Here is a 15,511-nt window from a genome sequence, read left to right on the forward strand (position 1 = left end):
GAGTTTGAGGGGGGATGTTAGCCCATATGTTATTGGGCCTTTAGTTTATGGACCTTTAGGTTATTGGCTATGTATATATAGCCTACTTTTGTTTTAGTTAGTTTTATGCTTTTCAGATTATATTGTAAACCTTAGCCTTTCTTTCTTTCAATAAAGTTCTATTAACATTACGTACATGTGACTTTTAGTAATAAATGAGTTAAATTATGTATCATTTAGTTATATTTCATCGTATTAAAAAATAAACATGATTAATCAGCTTGAATTAGCAAATGTAAATACAAAAAAAATAACACCAGCAATCGATTAAAACCAAATCTGAATAATCCAAATCACAATTGATCACTAAATAATGCCAGTTTGAAGCAATTAGCATCACTCAAGTTAGCATATGTAACTACAAAAAATAACACCGGCAATCAATTAAAAGAAAATCCTAATAAAAACAATCACAGTTAATCACTAAAATACTAAAGCTAATTACATTAATATCGTGTTGATAAAAACTAACATGATTTAGCAAGTTCAAAGCCATTAGCATTATAAATTCTAAAATATTCTTAATATAGTTTATATTAATAATTTTTTATTCTTCGATTATTTTTAAATTTAATTTGAGTTTTTAATATTTTATCAGGCATATTAAATGTTAAATCAATTACAATATGTGAGAAGGCGAAGAAAAATGAGAAAGAAAAATTAATTTATGGGAATAAGGATAAAAGGGTCATTAAGAGATAATTTTTTATTTTTCTAAATTTTTCATTTAATTAATAATTTCACATAAGCAAATGTTATTTTAAAAAATGATTAAATAGTTTGAGTGACTTTCTGAGTAAAAGCGTAAAAGTTGAATGACTTTTGAATTAAAGATCAAAGTCGAGTAACTTTTAGGGATAAAAGTCCAAAGTTGAGTGACCATTTGAGTTATTAACTTTAAGGGTATTGTAAACCCAATAAGCATTACCTCGTACATCAGTAATAGGAAATTTTTATTACTTTTTTTAATAACTGTGTGATTTGTAATTCTTTGATTGGTTTTGCTTTAACTTTATATTACTTCGTTCGTTTTAAATTAGTTGTCATATCTTAGGGTTTAGAAGTTACAATTATTAGATTTTTTGTCAATATTTTAATATGTTTCTTTTTTCATCAAATTGATATGAGAAAAGTTGGAGCGTATACTATTTGTTATATAGTTTCTAAATATCTAAATTTTAATCAGCAAGATCGAGTTGGCATAATTTAATTCAATTTTAAAAATTAATTACATTGACTCTCAAGAAATTAAACGTGGCAGAAACGGAGGGAGCACCACTGAAAAGAACATTTGTTGTGAACCAATTGTTCCACATTGGAAAAATAGAGAAATGCTAAGAGGTTTATAGACCAAATGGGTTCTCCCATCTATCAGGCTAGTCTTTTGGGTTGGGCTCTCCCGATTGGTTTATAATATTGGTGCTTTCATTGAGAGTCTCACGTGTTGGGTCGTGACTCGGAGTGGTGGCCTGGACCCAAGAGGGGTGCCAGCCGCAACCATCTGGGCGTAGCCGTTACCAACGAGGATCGATCCACGTGTGTAGCCACGCGTTGGGCCGTGACTTGGAGTGGTGGCCTTATGTGCCAGGAGTGGTGGCCTGGACCCAAAAGGGGTGCCATCCGTGACCAATTGGGCGTAGCCAGGACTAACGAGGATCGATCCACGTGTGGAGCCGCGACTCAAAGTGGTGGCCTGTGCGCCAGGAGTGGTGGCCTAGACCTAAGAGAGGTGCCAGTCGTAACGACAAGGTCGTTGGCTCTTAAGCGGAGGCGATTGTTATGAACTAGTTGTTCCACATTGGAAAAATAGAAAAATGCTAACCAGTTGTTGGGTTCTCCCACCTATCAGGCTAGTCTTTTGGATTGGGCTCTCCCGTTTGGTTTGATATTTGAACTTCAACGAGAGCTAGCCAAAATTATTTTAAAAGAGACAGAGGCAAGTTACATTAGGTAAGTTACCTTCCTATTCAAACCCCCCACATATTGCTTAATACATCAAAGCCTTTGAAAAATTCTTTTCCAGATTGGATGCTATTTTCTTAATGATTTATGTTTTATATATTGACAACAGAAGGATTTTAGGCATAACACATAAATATGTCCTTTAACTTTGCCTCACCTGGGATCTATGTCCTCCATCTTTGAGGCAGGGAGTTAAACTGTCATAAATTTCAAAAAGTAGACCCACCTGTTCTATGTGGCAAATCTCATGCGATTTAACATGTAAGACACATGTGCATCTCATGTGATTTACCACGTTGAGTAGAGATATAAGCCAGAAAATGTTTATAATCTAGTTTGACTAGCTAATTATAAGCTTAGTTAAACATCCCCTAGGTAAGTTATCATTTTTATAACTTATAATTACCTTAAAATTAACTGATTGTGTAAATATCTTTACAATCATTAGTATATAAAACTTAAACTCTTTTCTGAATCGTAGGTTTTGGCCGACCAAAGAGAAGAGAAGGATGAACGATATACATCAGGAAGTACGTTCACGCGTATTGAGTATTATCAACAAAAGAATGAATGACATTGAAGCAAATGGGGAAGCATCTAATAGTTGTGATGACTTATTGGGCATATTATTGGAATCCAACTTGAATGAAATCCAAGAACATGGAAATAAGAAAATTGGAATGAGTATTGATGAAGTTATTGAAGAGTGTAAGTTGTTCTATATTGCTGGACAAGAGACTACTTCATCTTTGCATGTATGGTCAATGATTTTATTGAGCAAACACTCCGATTGGAAAGCTCGTGCTCGAGAAAAGGTTTTGCAAGTCTTTGGCAACAATATTCCTGATTATGACAAATTGAATCAACTCAAAGTTGTAAGTTGATGATCTATCTACCAAACAATATAAGGGTTTTTTAACACTGTAGGAATAGTTCACCATTTGGTAGTAGGTAGACTCATTTACCATTTACCTTTTCAAGAAGCATCTGGTGCACACGTAGTGCTGAGAAGGACCGCACCCCATGGGAGTATAATGTAGGAGCCTGCCCTAGTGCAAGCATTGGTGGTTGATTTCACGGCCAGAATCATGATCCATAGATCATACTAATATAAGTTGACCTTATAAGTAGCCTAATTGTGTAAATATCTTTTATATTGTTCAACACCTTCCCTACGATCTTTTCCAGATTTAGTAATATCAACTTTTATGGATGGTTACATGTAGATATCGGTATTTTAGGTGACTTGGAAGTGTAAAATTTCTTTTTACATTGTCTGTGAATAGAAGCTAAACTCTTTCTAAGATGGTTGTTTTTCTACTTTTAACACAGGTAACCATGATTATCCAAGAAGTCTTGAGATTGTATCCACCAAGTTTTTTGCTGGGTAGGGAGGTAAACAAAGAGACCAAATTAGGGAACTTGTCAATACCAAGTGGAGTTCAACTCCTATTGCCTACAATATTGTTGCATCATGACCAAGAAATATGGGGTGAAGATGCTAAAGAATTCAATCCAGAGAGGTTTAGTGAGGAGTCAACAAAGCAACAAAAGGGAAATTTGCATATTTTCCATTTAGCTGGGGACCTGGAAATTGCATTGCACAAAACTTTGCTATGTTAGAGGCTAAAATGGCACTTGCTATGATCCTACAACACTATGATTTTGAGGTTTCACCATCATATGCTCATGTTCCTTCTTTAGTGTTCACTCTTGTACCACAATATGGTGCACAACTAATTCTACACAAGCTATAGAATAGGAGTAGAATCTATGTACATCCTACTCTCATGGCCCAGATCCACTTGTGGGATTAGACTGGGTATGCTGTTGTTTTTGGAGTTTCTTATAGGCATATTATTAGTTTATTATTGTTAATATGAACCACTAGTATTTTTTTACATGGCATTGGGTTGTTATATTTTATTTAGTTGTAAAAAGGATCATGATTCCTGCTCTTATTCATGATGAAGGTATTTATAGATTGTTTATTGAAGTAATTATACCTATTAACTGTATTTCTTCATTTCTTCTTAGTGAAAACATTGGTGGGGATTGATGGCTGAAGCTTCAAACGCAACAAAGTTGGCCCATTAAAATATGACTCAACTTATTCCCACTCATTTGTTAACTCAATTCATTTTGATTTACCAATTCAGTCCTTTTGATATTTGAGTGATATGTAATTTATATTGACCTAATGAGAGAAATCATGTCAAAGTGTTTAAAACACTTTTTTGTTTGGTATGTGTCATACAATCATAAATAAAGAAAAGGAAAATTTATTAAGCATTTAAATAAATTATAGGAAAACAAAGAAAGTGTCAAAACTAGCAGGTTCATCTAGTCGAAGCTCCATTGTGTGATTGATCAAGCCATAAGGCTGTGAGGAAGAAGAGAAAACCAGAAACCATAAATGAATGATATGTGAAGCTTAGCTTCAATGTATTCACCAAGAGAATATTTATACAAGTGGAAGATGAAATTGAAAATATTTAACTACCTGACTAAGACAACGCAGCTCATGCTACTATACACAAGCCCCATAACTACCTGGCTAACTACCTGATTTGCTAACTAATTAAATAATAAATCTCACCCCCCCTTCCCCCCTCCTAAGTTGGATGTGAGGGAAGCATAACCAGCTAAGGTTTTAGTCAGGATGTCTGCAAGTTAAGCATAAGTCACAATATGGTTCAATAAGATGAGCCCCTCTTGTAGGACTTTGCGAATATAGTGACTATCCACCTCAATATATTTAGTGCGTTCATGAAAAACTTGATTTTGGGATATGTGGAGAGATGACTGGCTGTCCCAAAAAATAGGAATAGGTGTAGGAAAAGGGATAGTCAATTCCTAAAGCAATTTGCTTAACCATACCAGTTAACAATCAAGCTTTCTTAGAGATCGATACTCTGCTTCAGTAGAGGATAAAGAGATTGTCTCTTGTTTCTTGGATTTTCAGTTGATGGGACTGTTGTCCAAACCCCCCAAATAAGCACTCACAAACCTCCTTGAGTCAGGACATGCAGCCCAATCAGAGTCACAATATCCTTTAATAGTGTAATCAACATCTCTAGAGAGAAAAAGTCCAAGAATAGGATCAGATTTAAGGTACCTCAGTAGATAGAATGCAACTTTTAAATGAGGTTCTCTGAGATCTTGTATGAAGTGACTTAAGTGTTGGACACTATATGCTATATCAAGCTTGGTAGTAGTGAGAAAATTGAGTTTCCCTGCCAGTTTTCTGTAATATGTGTTGTCATAAAGAATGGCCCCCTCCTTTGCTCTCAGCTTGACATTACGATCTAGAGGGGATAAACAAGCACCGTATCACAGTCAGTCATATTCCTTAAACAAGTCAAGAAAAAATTTCCTTTGAGAAATGAGCATGCCATTAGGTGTGTGCAGCACCTCTAGCCTAGGAAGTAGTACATATAGCCTTGATTTTGATCTTGAATTTGTGGTATAAAACCCTTTTTAGCTCTTCTATTTTTGAAAGGTCACTACTATTAATGATTATGTCATCCACATAGATAGGCACATAGACTGCTGAACTTCCTTCTTTCTTATAGAATAGAGAATAGTCATACATAGAATGCACATATATATCCTCTTGAGCATAGAATTTTAGTTAATTTTTCATACTAATGCCTTCTAGCCTGTTTTAGGCCATAGAGAAACTTATTAAGCTGACATACTACTTTGGGAGAAAGCAGAGCTAGGCTATGTGGTGCTTGTATATACACTTCTTCATGTAAATCTTCATAAAAAAATGCATTGTTCACATCAATTTGAACAAGATGTCAACCTTTTTTTTAATACTGTGGCAGGTAATGCTCTCATTGTAGTCATTTTTCCACAGGAGAAAATGTTTTAGTATAATCTACCCCTACTTGTTGGGTGTAACCCTTCACAACTAGTCTTTCTTTAAATCTTTTTATACTTCCATCTGCCTTGTTCTTCACTTGATATACCCATTTACAACTTACGTGATACAAGAAGAATCAAAGAAGACACAAAAACACATACCAAATCAGTCCACAAGTTAAGAAAACCGTGGACCACTTTGGAGACCCCTCTCGGATTCAAGAACACAACAAGAATGCAACATAATAAGGTGTTTTACACCTATGGCAGCCAACAATCCAAACTATATTAACCACAATAAAAGAGAAGAATAATAAGATTACAACAACAAGAAGTTACGGGTTACATTAATAATGACAAGAATCAACAATTACAACGAACAAAAGATAGAAAGATAGACCAATGGTTGGTATAATCTTAAGAACCCAAGAGCCTACTCCACTCTTGGACCCTTAACATCACACTCAAGAAAGACCTAACTCTTACACTTGACACAAGAGAGGCGTCCGCCACCCAAGCACCAATGTACCAAGCAAATGCAACACACAAGTGATTCCACACTTATGTATAGCCCTAGTTACGGTTGGACTCTCTCTCACTCTAAGAGATGTGTTCTTTCAATGACAATAACAAATAATCAAATAAAACCCTATAATGTTCTATTTATATTACATTACAAAATAGATAAATGACTAAAGGGCCCTGTAGACACCTAATTTTGTCCCTCCCGAAGTCCAATTTATCCATTTTTATCTCGTATTATCATACACTCTCATCCATTTGATTATACCCCACAAAAATATAAAAAATAACAAAATTTATAATCCCTAACAAATTAAATCCCTAAGATTCCCTTATCCTAACAAACTTTATCTCAACCAACTCATACCCCTCACCCTACCCTACCCCCACCTAGGTGACCTCACCCTATTCACGTTTCTTTTTCTTTTGCATTTGTTTTGGGATATGTGGGGACATATACAGAAAAGGGGGAAAAAAGGGCCTACAGAACACACACACTCCAATTATTTCTTTTTCTTCTTCACGGAAAACATTTCTTTATATCGATCCTTATTATCCGTTCAATATGGCGGTTCCGTCTGTCGTTGAATTGTTTAGGCTTAGGCTTGTTTTTACTCTTGAGTGTTGAGATTGGAATTTTGTCGTTGGGATTTCTATTCATAGGTTGGTTATTTTCGTTCGTAGTTGTTGATTCGGGGGGGGGGGGATATATTTAGTTTGTGTTGCTGCTTTAAAATTTGTTTGGATTGAGATTTGCAATATCGAGCTGATGGTGATCATTTTGAGGCTTTTGGTTGAGGATTTCGGACTTTGGTTTTCATCGATTCATTATTATCAGTGAAAATCTGCTCTCTTGAGGTCCAATTCTACTCCTTTCATCTTTTATTTCATTGTTGGTGATGTTTGATGTGTTGGATTGAATATCTTAATTGCTTGTGTGTGATGTGAATGTTGAATATTGATTTTACAGTAATTGTGGATTGTTGAAAATAGTGGTGTGAATTATTATGTTTGATCTTGGTTTAAAATTAAATTGGGGTAGGATTGAGAATTGAAAATTGATAAAATAAAAAAAAGCAAGCTTTAATTTATTTTTGAATCATTTCTGACGTTGAATGTGATAATGCCATGATAGATCGAGCTCATGTAGGAAAACATAGGTTGGGTACGCAAACTTAGGAATGGTGATTTGTGAATGTGTAATGTGATTGGTTCGTTCTACTTTATCACACACATAGTTGAAATTGTACTCATTTGGCCAGGGAATGCCCCGAGTATTTGTATTGATTTAACCAGGGAATACCTCGAAGTATCATGTACGCAAAAGAGGCCCGTGATCAAGGCCTGAGGAATCGGGTAAAGCATTGGAGCGTAGTTTAGGACTAGCTTAGAATAGGATTTATATTTTTTTCGCATTTTTCTATTTTGGACTGTATAATTGGACTGGACATTATTATTTTAGTTTTGGACTGTTGTTTGATGTGTTTGTTGCTTGTTTTATGTGTTTGATATGGTTTATATAATTTTTAGTGTCAAATTAGCTGATATGCTTCACCAAGCTACCGTGGTTGAACCACGGGATAGAGGGGTGCCTAACACCTTCCCCTCGGTCAACAGAATTCTTTAACCGAAATCTCTGTTCGCAAATTATTTTAAAAGAGTCAAAAACAGTTTTGATAAAGGATTTCCAAAGGTGACTTGACACACCCAATTATGCCAAGTGGCGACTCTGAGTTTTGATTGTTAAAAGTCCTTTTCAAAACAAATTTCATCTTTCGTCACCTCAATAATAAAAATCCTTTTCAAATTTAAAATTTATCTTTTTGGGTAAAAAAAAGGGTGTGACAGCTCTGGCGACTCTGCTGGGGATTTTTTTAGAATTCGAGCTTATTTTTGGAGTTGTATTGGCTTAGTTTTACATTATGGGTGTATAGACATTGTTTGTATTATCGTTCTTATTTGTTTTATACTTGTTGAGTTCCTACGTGCTACGTGTTTACAGTCTTTCTTCTTATGTGTTATCGTTTTATATCTAGCATCATATGCATAACCCGAGTCATTTTTTCTACAACAAGTCCGTAGTACACGTATTATACACGACCTTTAGTTGAGTCACTCTTATTTTAGGAGGGGGAGCCATCGGTGTTATGGAGTGGGTGGAAAGCTCTCGCAGCCACTATCGACCATACACTCCCCCGAACAGCCTTGTTAGTGAACCCCAGCGTAGGTCAGCCTTTAGGTCATGCTTATCCGCATCATATTGATACCTAGCGGAACCCGTGTGGCCCTTTGTAGGAGACTCACCTCTAATGCATCCCTACGTGCTAAATGTTACATCTTTGAGGGTAATGTGGTCATTTAACAGATTGATTTGGGGAAAAGCATGTGTTAGAAGTAAAGTGCGTAGGCAATAAAAAATAAAAAAAAAGAAGAAAAAGTGAGTCGAAAAGAAAAAAAAAGAGTTTCGTAGTTTTTAGAGTTCTTTATGGCTTTTGATTTTTCTTCATAATCCAAAAAATCAAAAAGAGTTTTACATTTTGCACTCATTTTCTAAAAACATCAAAAGGATTTTCCTTTTGTCCCTTTATCATGCATTCATAATTCAAAAATTTTAAAAAGACTTTTTTCCAAATAGGAGCTTTTTATAAAAGGAAAATTCAAAAAAGATGGTAGAAGTTTTGTACATTTCATATAATGAAAATGCCAAAAAGATTTGTTCTTTCGAAGTTGTTGGTGCCAGTTTTATGTGAAGTGTCAAATTTAAAACTCAAATAAGATTTTATTGAGGTTTTTCCTCATCTGTTTGTGGTTGTATCTCTTAAGTCAGGGTACATTTGGTTATTAAATCTTTAATTGTCCAATCTAGATGAACTACGCACCCCTGATTCTCCTCTTTCGGGAGTGAGATACGTAGGCAGCCTATTGTTGGTTCGGGGATCTTATTTAAAAAACTTAAAAAGATTTTCTTCACTCTTTATTAGAGTAGGTGTCATATATATCTCTAAAAGAAAATCACAAAAAAGATTTTCCTTTAATAGTTTAAGTTTTATTTTCGTATGAAATTCAAAATTGAAAACCCCAAAAGATTTTTTTTTGGTAATCATAGGTTTCATTTTGTATAGAAATTTGAAATATGCAAAAAGATTTTCTTCACTCTTTATTAGAGTAGGTGTGTCATATACATCTTTAAAAGAAAACTACAAAAAGATTTTTCTTTAATAGTTTCAAGTTTAATTTTCATATGAAATTCAGAATTGAAAATTCAAAAAGATTTTTCTTTGGTAATTATAGGTTCTATTTTGTGTAGGGATTTAAACATGAAAAATGCAAAAAGATTTTTGCTAATTCTTTTGACAATTTGTTATTTTCTTTTCTTTTTAAAGTTTCAACAAAAAATAAAAGAATGAAAAAAGAGTTTAATTGGCCATTTTTGGCAAAATTTCACGAACTACGCACACCTGATTCTTCTCTCTAGGGAGTTAGATACGTAGGCGCCCTTCTAGGTTTCGGTGATCTTTTTCAAAGAAAAGAAAAAATTAGAAAAGATTTTGAGAAAGTGTTAAACTCTAACACGTTTGTTATCTCTTATTCAGTTAGTTTAAGGTGGTTGGTTTGTGGTATTTTGGAGTCCTCCACATCACACCAAATCTAAGGAAAGGTTAATTGTGTCCAACAAGGATATAGAGAGTGACATCATAGATCAAACAAAGAGTCAGGAAAACGAGAGTTTAAAGTAAGAGATTAGGAGATTAAGACAACAAATGGATTAAATGCACCGAGCTTGGTCCAGTGGACTGCCTCCTCCTCTATTCCCCGCTATTGATCCTACAAATACCTCAAGTTTTTCATTAAAATTGTAAAGTCAGTTTCCTATGGTTGTTGATGCACTGCAACATGACTCAGAATTCATTTCAAGCCAAAAGCATCCCAATAATTCCCCCACTTTTTCTCTAGCTCCTCAGTATTAGCCTATTGCATTCATAATACTACATGTCGTCAGTGATTTTGTTGCTCAATCCTCTGCTGAGACATCCACATTAGCTAGTATACCCACGTTCGATACTCTTGATGATCATTGCTATATTCTTGAGCCTACAGTTAAGTTAAGTGGACCGCCAAAATTTCTTACCAAGAAGCCTTGCATGCCAGAAAATCCAGAGAAAATAGTGGGGAAAGTGAAGAGTGTAGAAAATAATATGAAAAGTTCCTCGGGACTTGTGGGATGTGAAGATATTTCATATAAAATTAGGGCATGTTTTCAAGTGTTAACCTTCCTCCAAGATTGAAGACGTCAAAATTTGGGGAGCCTGATAGACAGAAGGATTCTGTGAAACATTTAGGACGATATTGTAATCAATCAAGGAAAACTGAAGAAAAGGAGATGGAAAATGCACCTATTGTCATGCCAGGGCCAAAACAGAGTTTAAGAGGTCCAATCCACCAATACTGTCAGCCTCAATCCCGATCTTACATATTAGATCCACATAACCACTTGCAACAAGGTTCCTTTCTCTAAAATCCAAGAAATCTCATTTCACTTTCTCAACATCCTTTGAATAATGCACAGTCGTATGCTCATCCACTCCTTATCCACAAGTTTATCGAGAAACCTCTAAATCCAAGTTTCATCCAAGGCCAGAGTTTGCAATAAGGATAAAGGCAAAGGATAATTTCACGCCAATTGGGGGGTCCTATGCCAATTTGTTCCAAACATTGAGACAATGAGGCATGATTGCTCTTATCCCTGGGTATACTCCCAATCCACAGTCAAAAAATTTTGATCCTACTGCACGATGTGCTTATCATTCTAATATGCAAGGTCACAGTACTAAAGATTGTTGTATTTTGAAAAGAAAAATAAAGAAGATGATTTAAGAAAAATTGATTGTGGTGCAAAACATTGGCCCCTCAACCGTCCCATAGAGTTCTTCACCAGCACGTAGTACTGCACAATATATGGGAGGCAGTAAGTTAAGCATGGGGATCTAGAACTTATTCGTTGAAGGGAATATGTCTGACAGTGGTGGAAGCTCTAGTCATGCTGATATGCAAAATAGTGACTAATATGTCAGGCTGAGTAATTGAGAAGTCACCCCTCTCCCTACTAGGAAGAGGTCTGGTAGTTTGGTTTGTTTTATTTTTTGTTATCCGAATTATCAGGGTTGTAGTTTGGAATCTATCTTAGTGTATCCCTTTGTCGTTATGTTCAAACCCTTCTATCTTTTATTTTAATTAAATGGAGTGTCCCTTTTTCCTTTATGTTTTAAATTTGTGTTGTTTGTTTGTTTTCTTTACATAGAACATTTTATGTTGATTCTAGTGATATGACATGCTAGCAAAATTTTTAGCCAGATCTTAAAATCCAATTTAACCATGAAACATTGAATCAGAGGGCCAAAGTTAGAAAAATATCTGAGATAATAGGTAGAGTGCTGAGATATTTGGTGACAAGTTGAAGCCTTCTTTGAAAATTAAGGCAATTATTTTGAGAATCACAAGAATAACTTGGTCATCAATTGAAAGACATGTCTCAATTAGGTCATATAGTGGCTGCGTGAACAGAAAGAAAATCAATCCTACAAAATAATGAGTCATTCAATGTGAGGAATGTACAACAAAAGTGGAGTTATATACTGAACAAGTGCAAAAGAAGTAGTAATGCATAGGCTTAGTTAAGTTAGTGCTGTAAATGATTTTACAAATGATCTTCATCATTCACTTTCATATTGAATGATATGTACTTGCATTTTCAAGGATTGATATGATGAAGACATTTCATTCTGCTATCTGAACATTGTGTCATTCTTTGTTTACCCTATTTGAGCCTTAATTTTATTTTCTTTCATACTCTTCTTTTGGAATCAAGATAGAGCCAGCAGAACTCAAAAGAAAGGTGTCGAGCAGACAAATAGAGTCAGAAAAATATCAAAAAATAAAAAAAGAAAAAATTATGTCAAAAGAAAGAAAAGAAAAGAGTGTCAAGAAAATAGAGTCAGAGAAAGTTTCAAAGAGAAAAAGAGTCAACAAACAAAAAAAAAATCAGAATCAAGCAAAAAAATAAGCTGTCGAAACTATGCGTGGCCTATTCTACTCTTTCGGGGGTGAGATACTGTAATGCCCCAATTTTCTGAACCAAAATGCTACACGGTGCTCATGACCCCGAAGGACCACAAGCTAACCCATGACTAATATCTGTACCTATAAATTGCGTAATATCTCATAAAATATGCAGAAACATGAACTGTAAGGCCATAAGGTTCAATACTGATACATATCTGAAAAACATGGTATAACAATACCAAAAAGTAACATAAATACTGAAGTCTGAACATCTAATCTGACATCTAGTCCGAAATCCTCTAACTGAACTGAATAAGGAGTTGAAGGAACATATCTCCAACTAACTCCATGAACTGAAAAACTAACCTGAAATACTGTAATAAAGTAATAATAATATTGTCCTCGAATAAAGAGGAGCACTGACTGCTGAAATCTGCAATGCTACTGCTGCTCTGAAACTCGTACCTCTGTACCTATGGCATCAAATAAAACACCATAGCGCGAATGCGTCAGTATGACTGAATGTACTGAGTATACGAGTGAGGTAGGCTAAATGCAAAGGGTTTTATATGCGTGAACAATGCTGACTGATATGAACGTGAGAATACATACATACGTACGTAACTGCAATCAAACTCGTGGTGATACTGACTACTGAGTCTGAATACTGACAACATGAGTTTACTGATGCTAAGATACTGAATGATTGAGTTTACAGATATTGAGATACTGAATGACTGAGTTTACTAATATTGATATGTAATTTACTAATAAGTGAGGAACTAATACTGTATTACTGAATACTGGGAGACTGATACTATATTAGTGATAAAGGAATGATTATTTCTGATAGTTCTAATTATGAAAAACTAATTTGATTGACCGTATATAACAGTCCTGAAATTGAGCTCGTGATAACATGACTACTGAGTATGAATACTGATGACATGTATTTACTGATAACATATCGTGAATGATAACTGAATTTTGATAACTGATATATCTGACAACATGAGTTTTGATAACTAATAGCATGAATGACTATATCTGACAGTCCTAAATATGATGGAACTAGCTGAGTTTTGTACTGTATCTGAGTTGACTGTATCTGACAGTCCTGATATCCTGAAGAACTATCTGAGTTCTTTTACTGAGATTGATACTAAAACTATGGGAAGTAGTTATCTAACTGACATGCCCCAAATACGCTATAATAGCTAAGCTGGGGTCCAATCTCTGCCCTGATTGGAAGGGTGTCTATACCACGCCACTGGTAAGGACAAGCTGTGAGTGACCCTCATCTGGCAGGTACTCTAATGAGAAAGATGGGAACCCTCATCTGACAAGTTAAGCCACCTCATCTACCCTCAAATGACAGGTATTGATGTCTCAACCTATGCTGGCTACATAGTTCTAGAACGCAAGGACTGCTTCTAAGAACCACACCCTCTACTGGCAGGTGAGTTCCCATCGTTGGGTTCGCTCGGTGTCGAATCCTACTCCCAATTGAATGACACTGAACTGATTATACTGAATTAATTTTCTAGTTCATACTAGAACTAACTGAACTGACTGATTGTTCTGTTTAACTGAACTGAACATGGATTGAGTTTATTGGGTTTGATGACTAGTGGAACACTACTGAATTCTTTTAACGGACTAAATGCTACTGAGTTCTGTTAGCTGACTGAAGTCTACTGAACATGGCTTGACTGAGAGTATCGTGAAAACATGATATGGATCTAGGCACACAGCTATATTTTTTGGGCACGAATACCCCCAAGACTCGATGGAAAGAAACTGACATGACTTGACATACAAGAGTACTTTACCAACATCAATAATCCATAATACAACATCTACGGGGAATTCATAAATCATGTGGTTTTCATAACCTTTTTATATAGCTGACATCATGGTCAATTCTAATATCATGACAAGCCAACAACATATTTATAGCACATTAATAGCATAGAAATCATCTTGATCAAGTAGACATGGCATAACTTAAGAGACATGGCAAAATCTTGAAGCATGAATACTAGGTACTTGATCATCATTTATTCGTTGAGGCACATTATCAAACACATGTTAGGCATAGCTTTAGCATGGGAGTCAACTTAAGCACATGGATATGGCATGGAATCATCATTTAGATCACAAATAGGTCAAAGTGCTCAATTCTTCTTCTCTTAGGCATTTTAACAAACACCTTGCAAGCACTATTTAGGGCATAGGCCTAATGATCAATTTTATACACCATAACACCATAATTCAACTCAATTCCACCAATTGAATCCACAAAATATCATTGTATCATGAACAACATGTAAAGATTCAAACTTTATTCACACAACATGGAATTCACGTGAAATCATAAAACATGGAGTAAGGACTTGTTAATTGAGCACTCTTAAATCATGAAAACATGATTATGCCTATTCTAGGCATTTCGTCGAACACCTTGCATGCACACTTTATGGAATAGGTGTTCTTAATAATTTAGTCATCTCAAACCACCTAATTTCATGAGTTTTAACTACAAGCACACATATTTCAAGAGAATCACCCTAAATTAACATCTTGAAGTATAAACAACAATCATCAACATGTACATGATCATATCTCAACAAGACAATCACAATATAGTATTTAAAGCATGGTTCTTGGACTCCTACGGATGAAAGGAATCCATGGATGAACACTACGCATACCTTAGGTGGAAGATTCTTGAAGAAATTCTTAGATATGTTCTTGATTCCTTGACTAGGATTCTTGTTCCTTTGAGAGAAAATAAATTGTCTCTTGAGTTTGAAAAACTTGAATATCATATATTCTTGAAAAAGGATTTGATTCTTGTTATAGGTTATGATCTTGAGAGAAATCCTTCTTTTGATGTTGAAGATAAATGAGGAGTTATGTTCTTCAATTGATGGGATTTGGGTTTTCAAATTGAAACCCTAGCTTGAGTTCTTGAGAGAATTTTGAGAAAAGGAGTATATTTTGCTGCAAATAATCCTTAATCCTGTGTTTGGGGTATATATAGGGATGGAAGATG

General features: G+C 35.1%; 1 protein-coding gene across 1 annotated transcript in view; it reads left to right on the forward strand.

The window, feature by feature from the left end:
* Nucleotides 1-4,376, forward strand: part of LOC107844118 (cytochrome P450 CYP72A219) — a 10,411-nt gene extending 6,035 nt beyond the window's left edge. The window contains exons 2-3 of the mRNA XM_047398436.1: nucleotides 2,483-2,876; nucleotides 3,334-4,376. Of these exons, the coding sequence (XP_047254392.1) occupies nucleotides 2,511-2,876; nucleotides 3,334-3,624 (657 nt within the window). The 5' untranslated portion in view covers nucleotides 2,483-2,510 and the 3' untranslated portion in view covers nucleotides 3,625-4,376. The remainder of the gene's footprint in view (nucleotides 1-2,482; nucleotides 2,877-3,333) is intronic.
* The last annotated feature ends 11,135 nt before the right edge of the window (nucleotides 4,377-15,511 follow it).

Source organism: Capsicum annuum, chromosome 10, assembly GCF_002878395.1.
Source record: "Capsicum annuum cultivar UCD-10X-F1 chromosome 10, UCD10Xv1.1, whole genome shotgun sequence".
NCBI classification, from domain to species: Eukaryota; Viridiplantae; Streptophyta; class Magnoliopsida; order Solanales; family Solanaceae; genus Capsicum; species Capsicum annuum.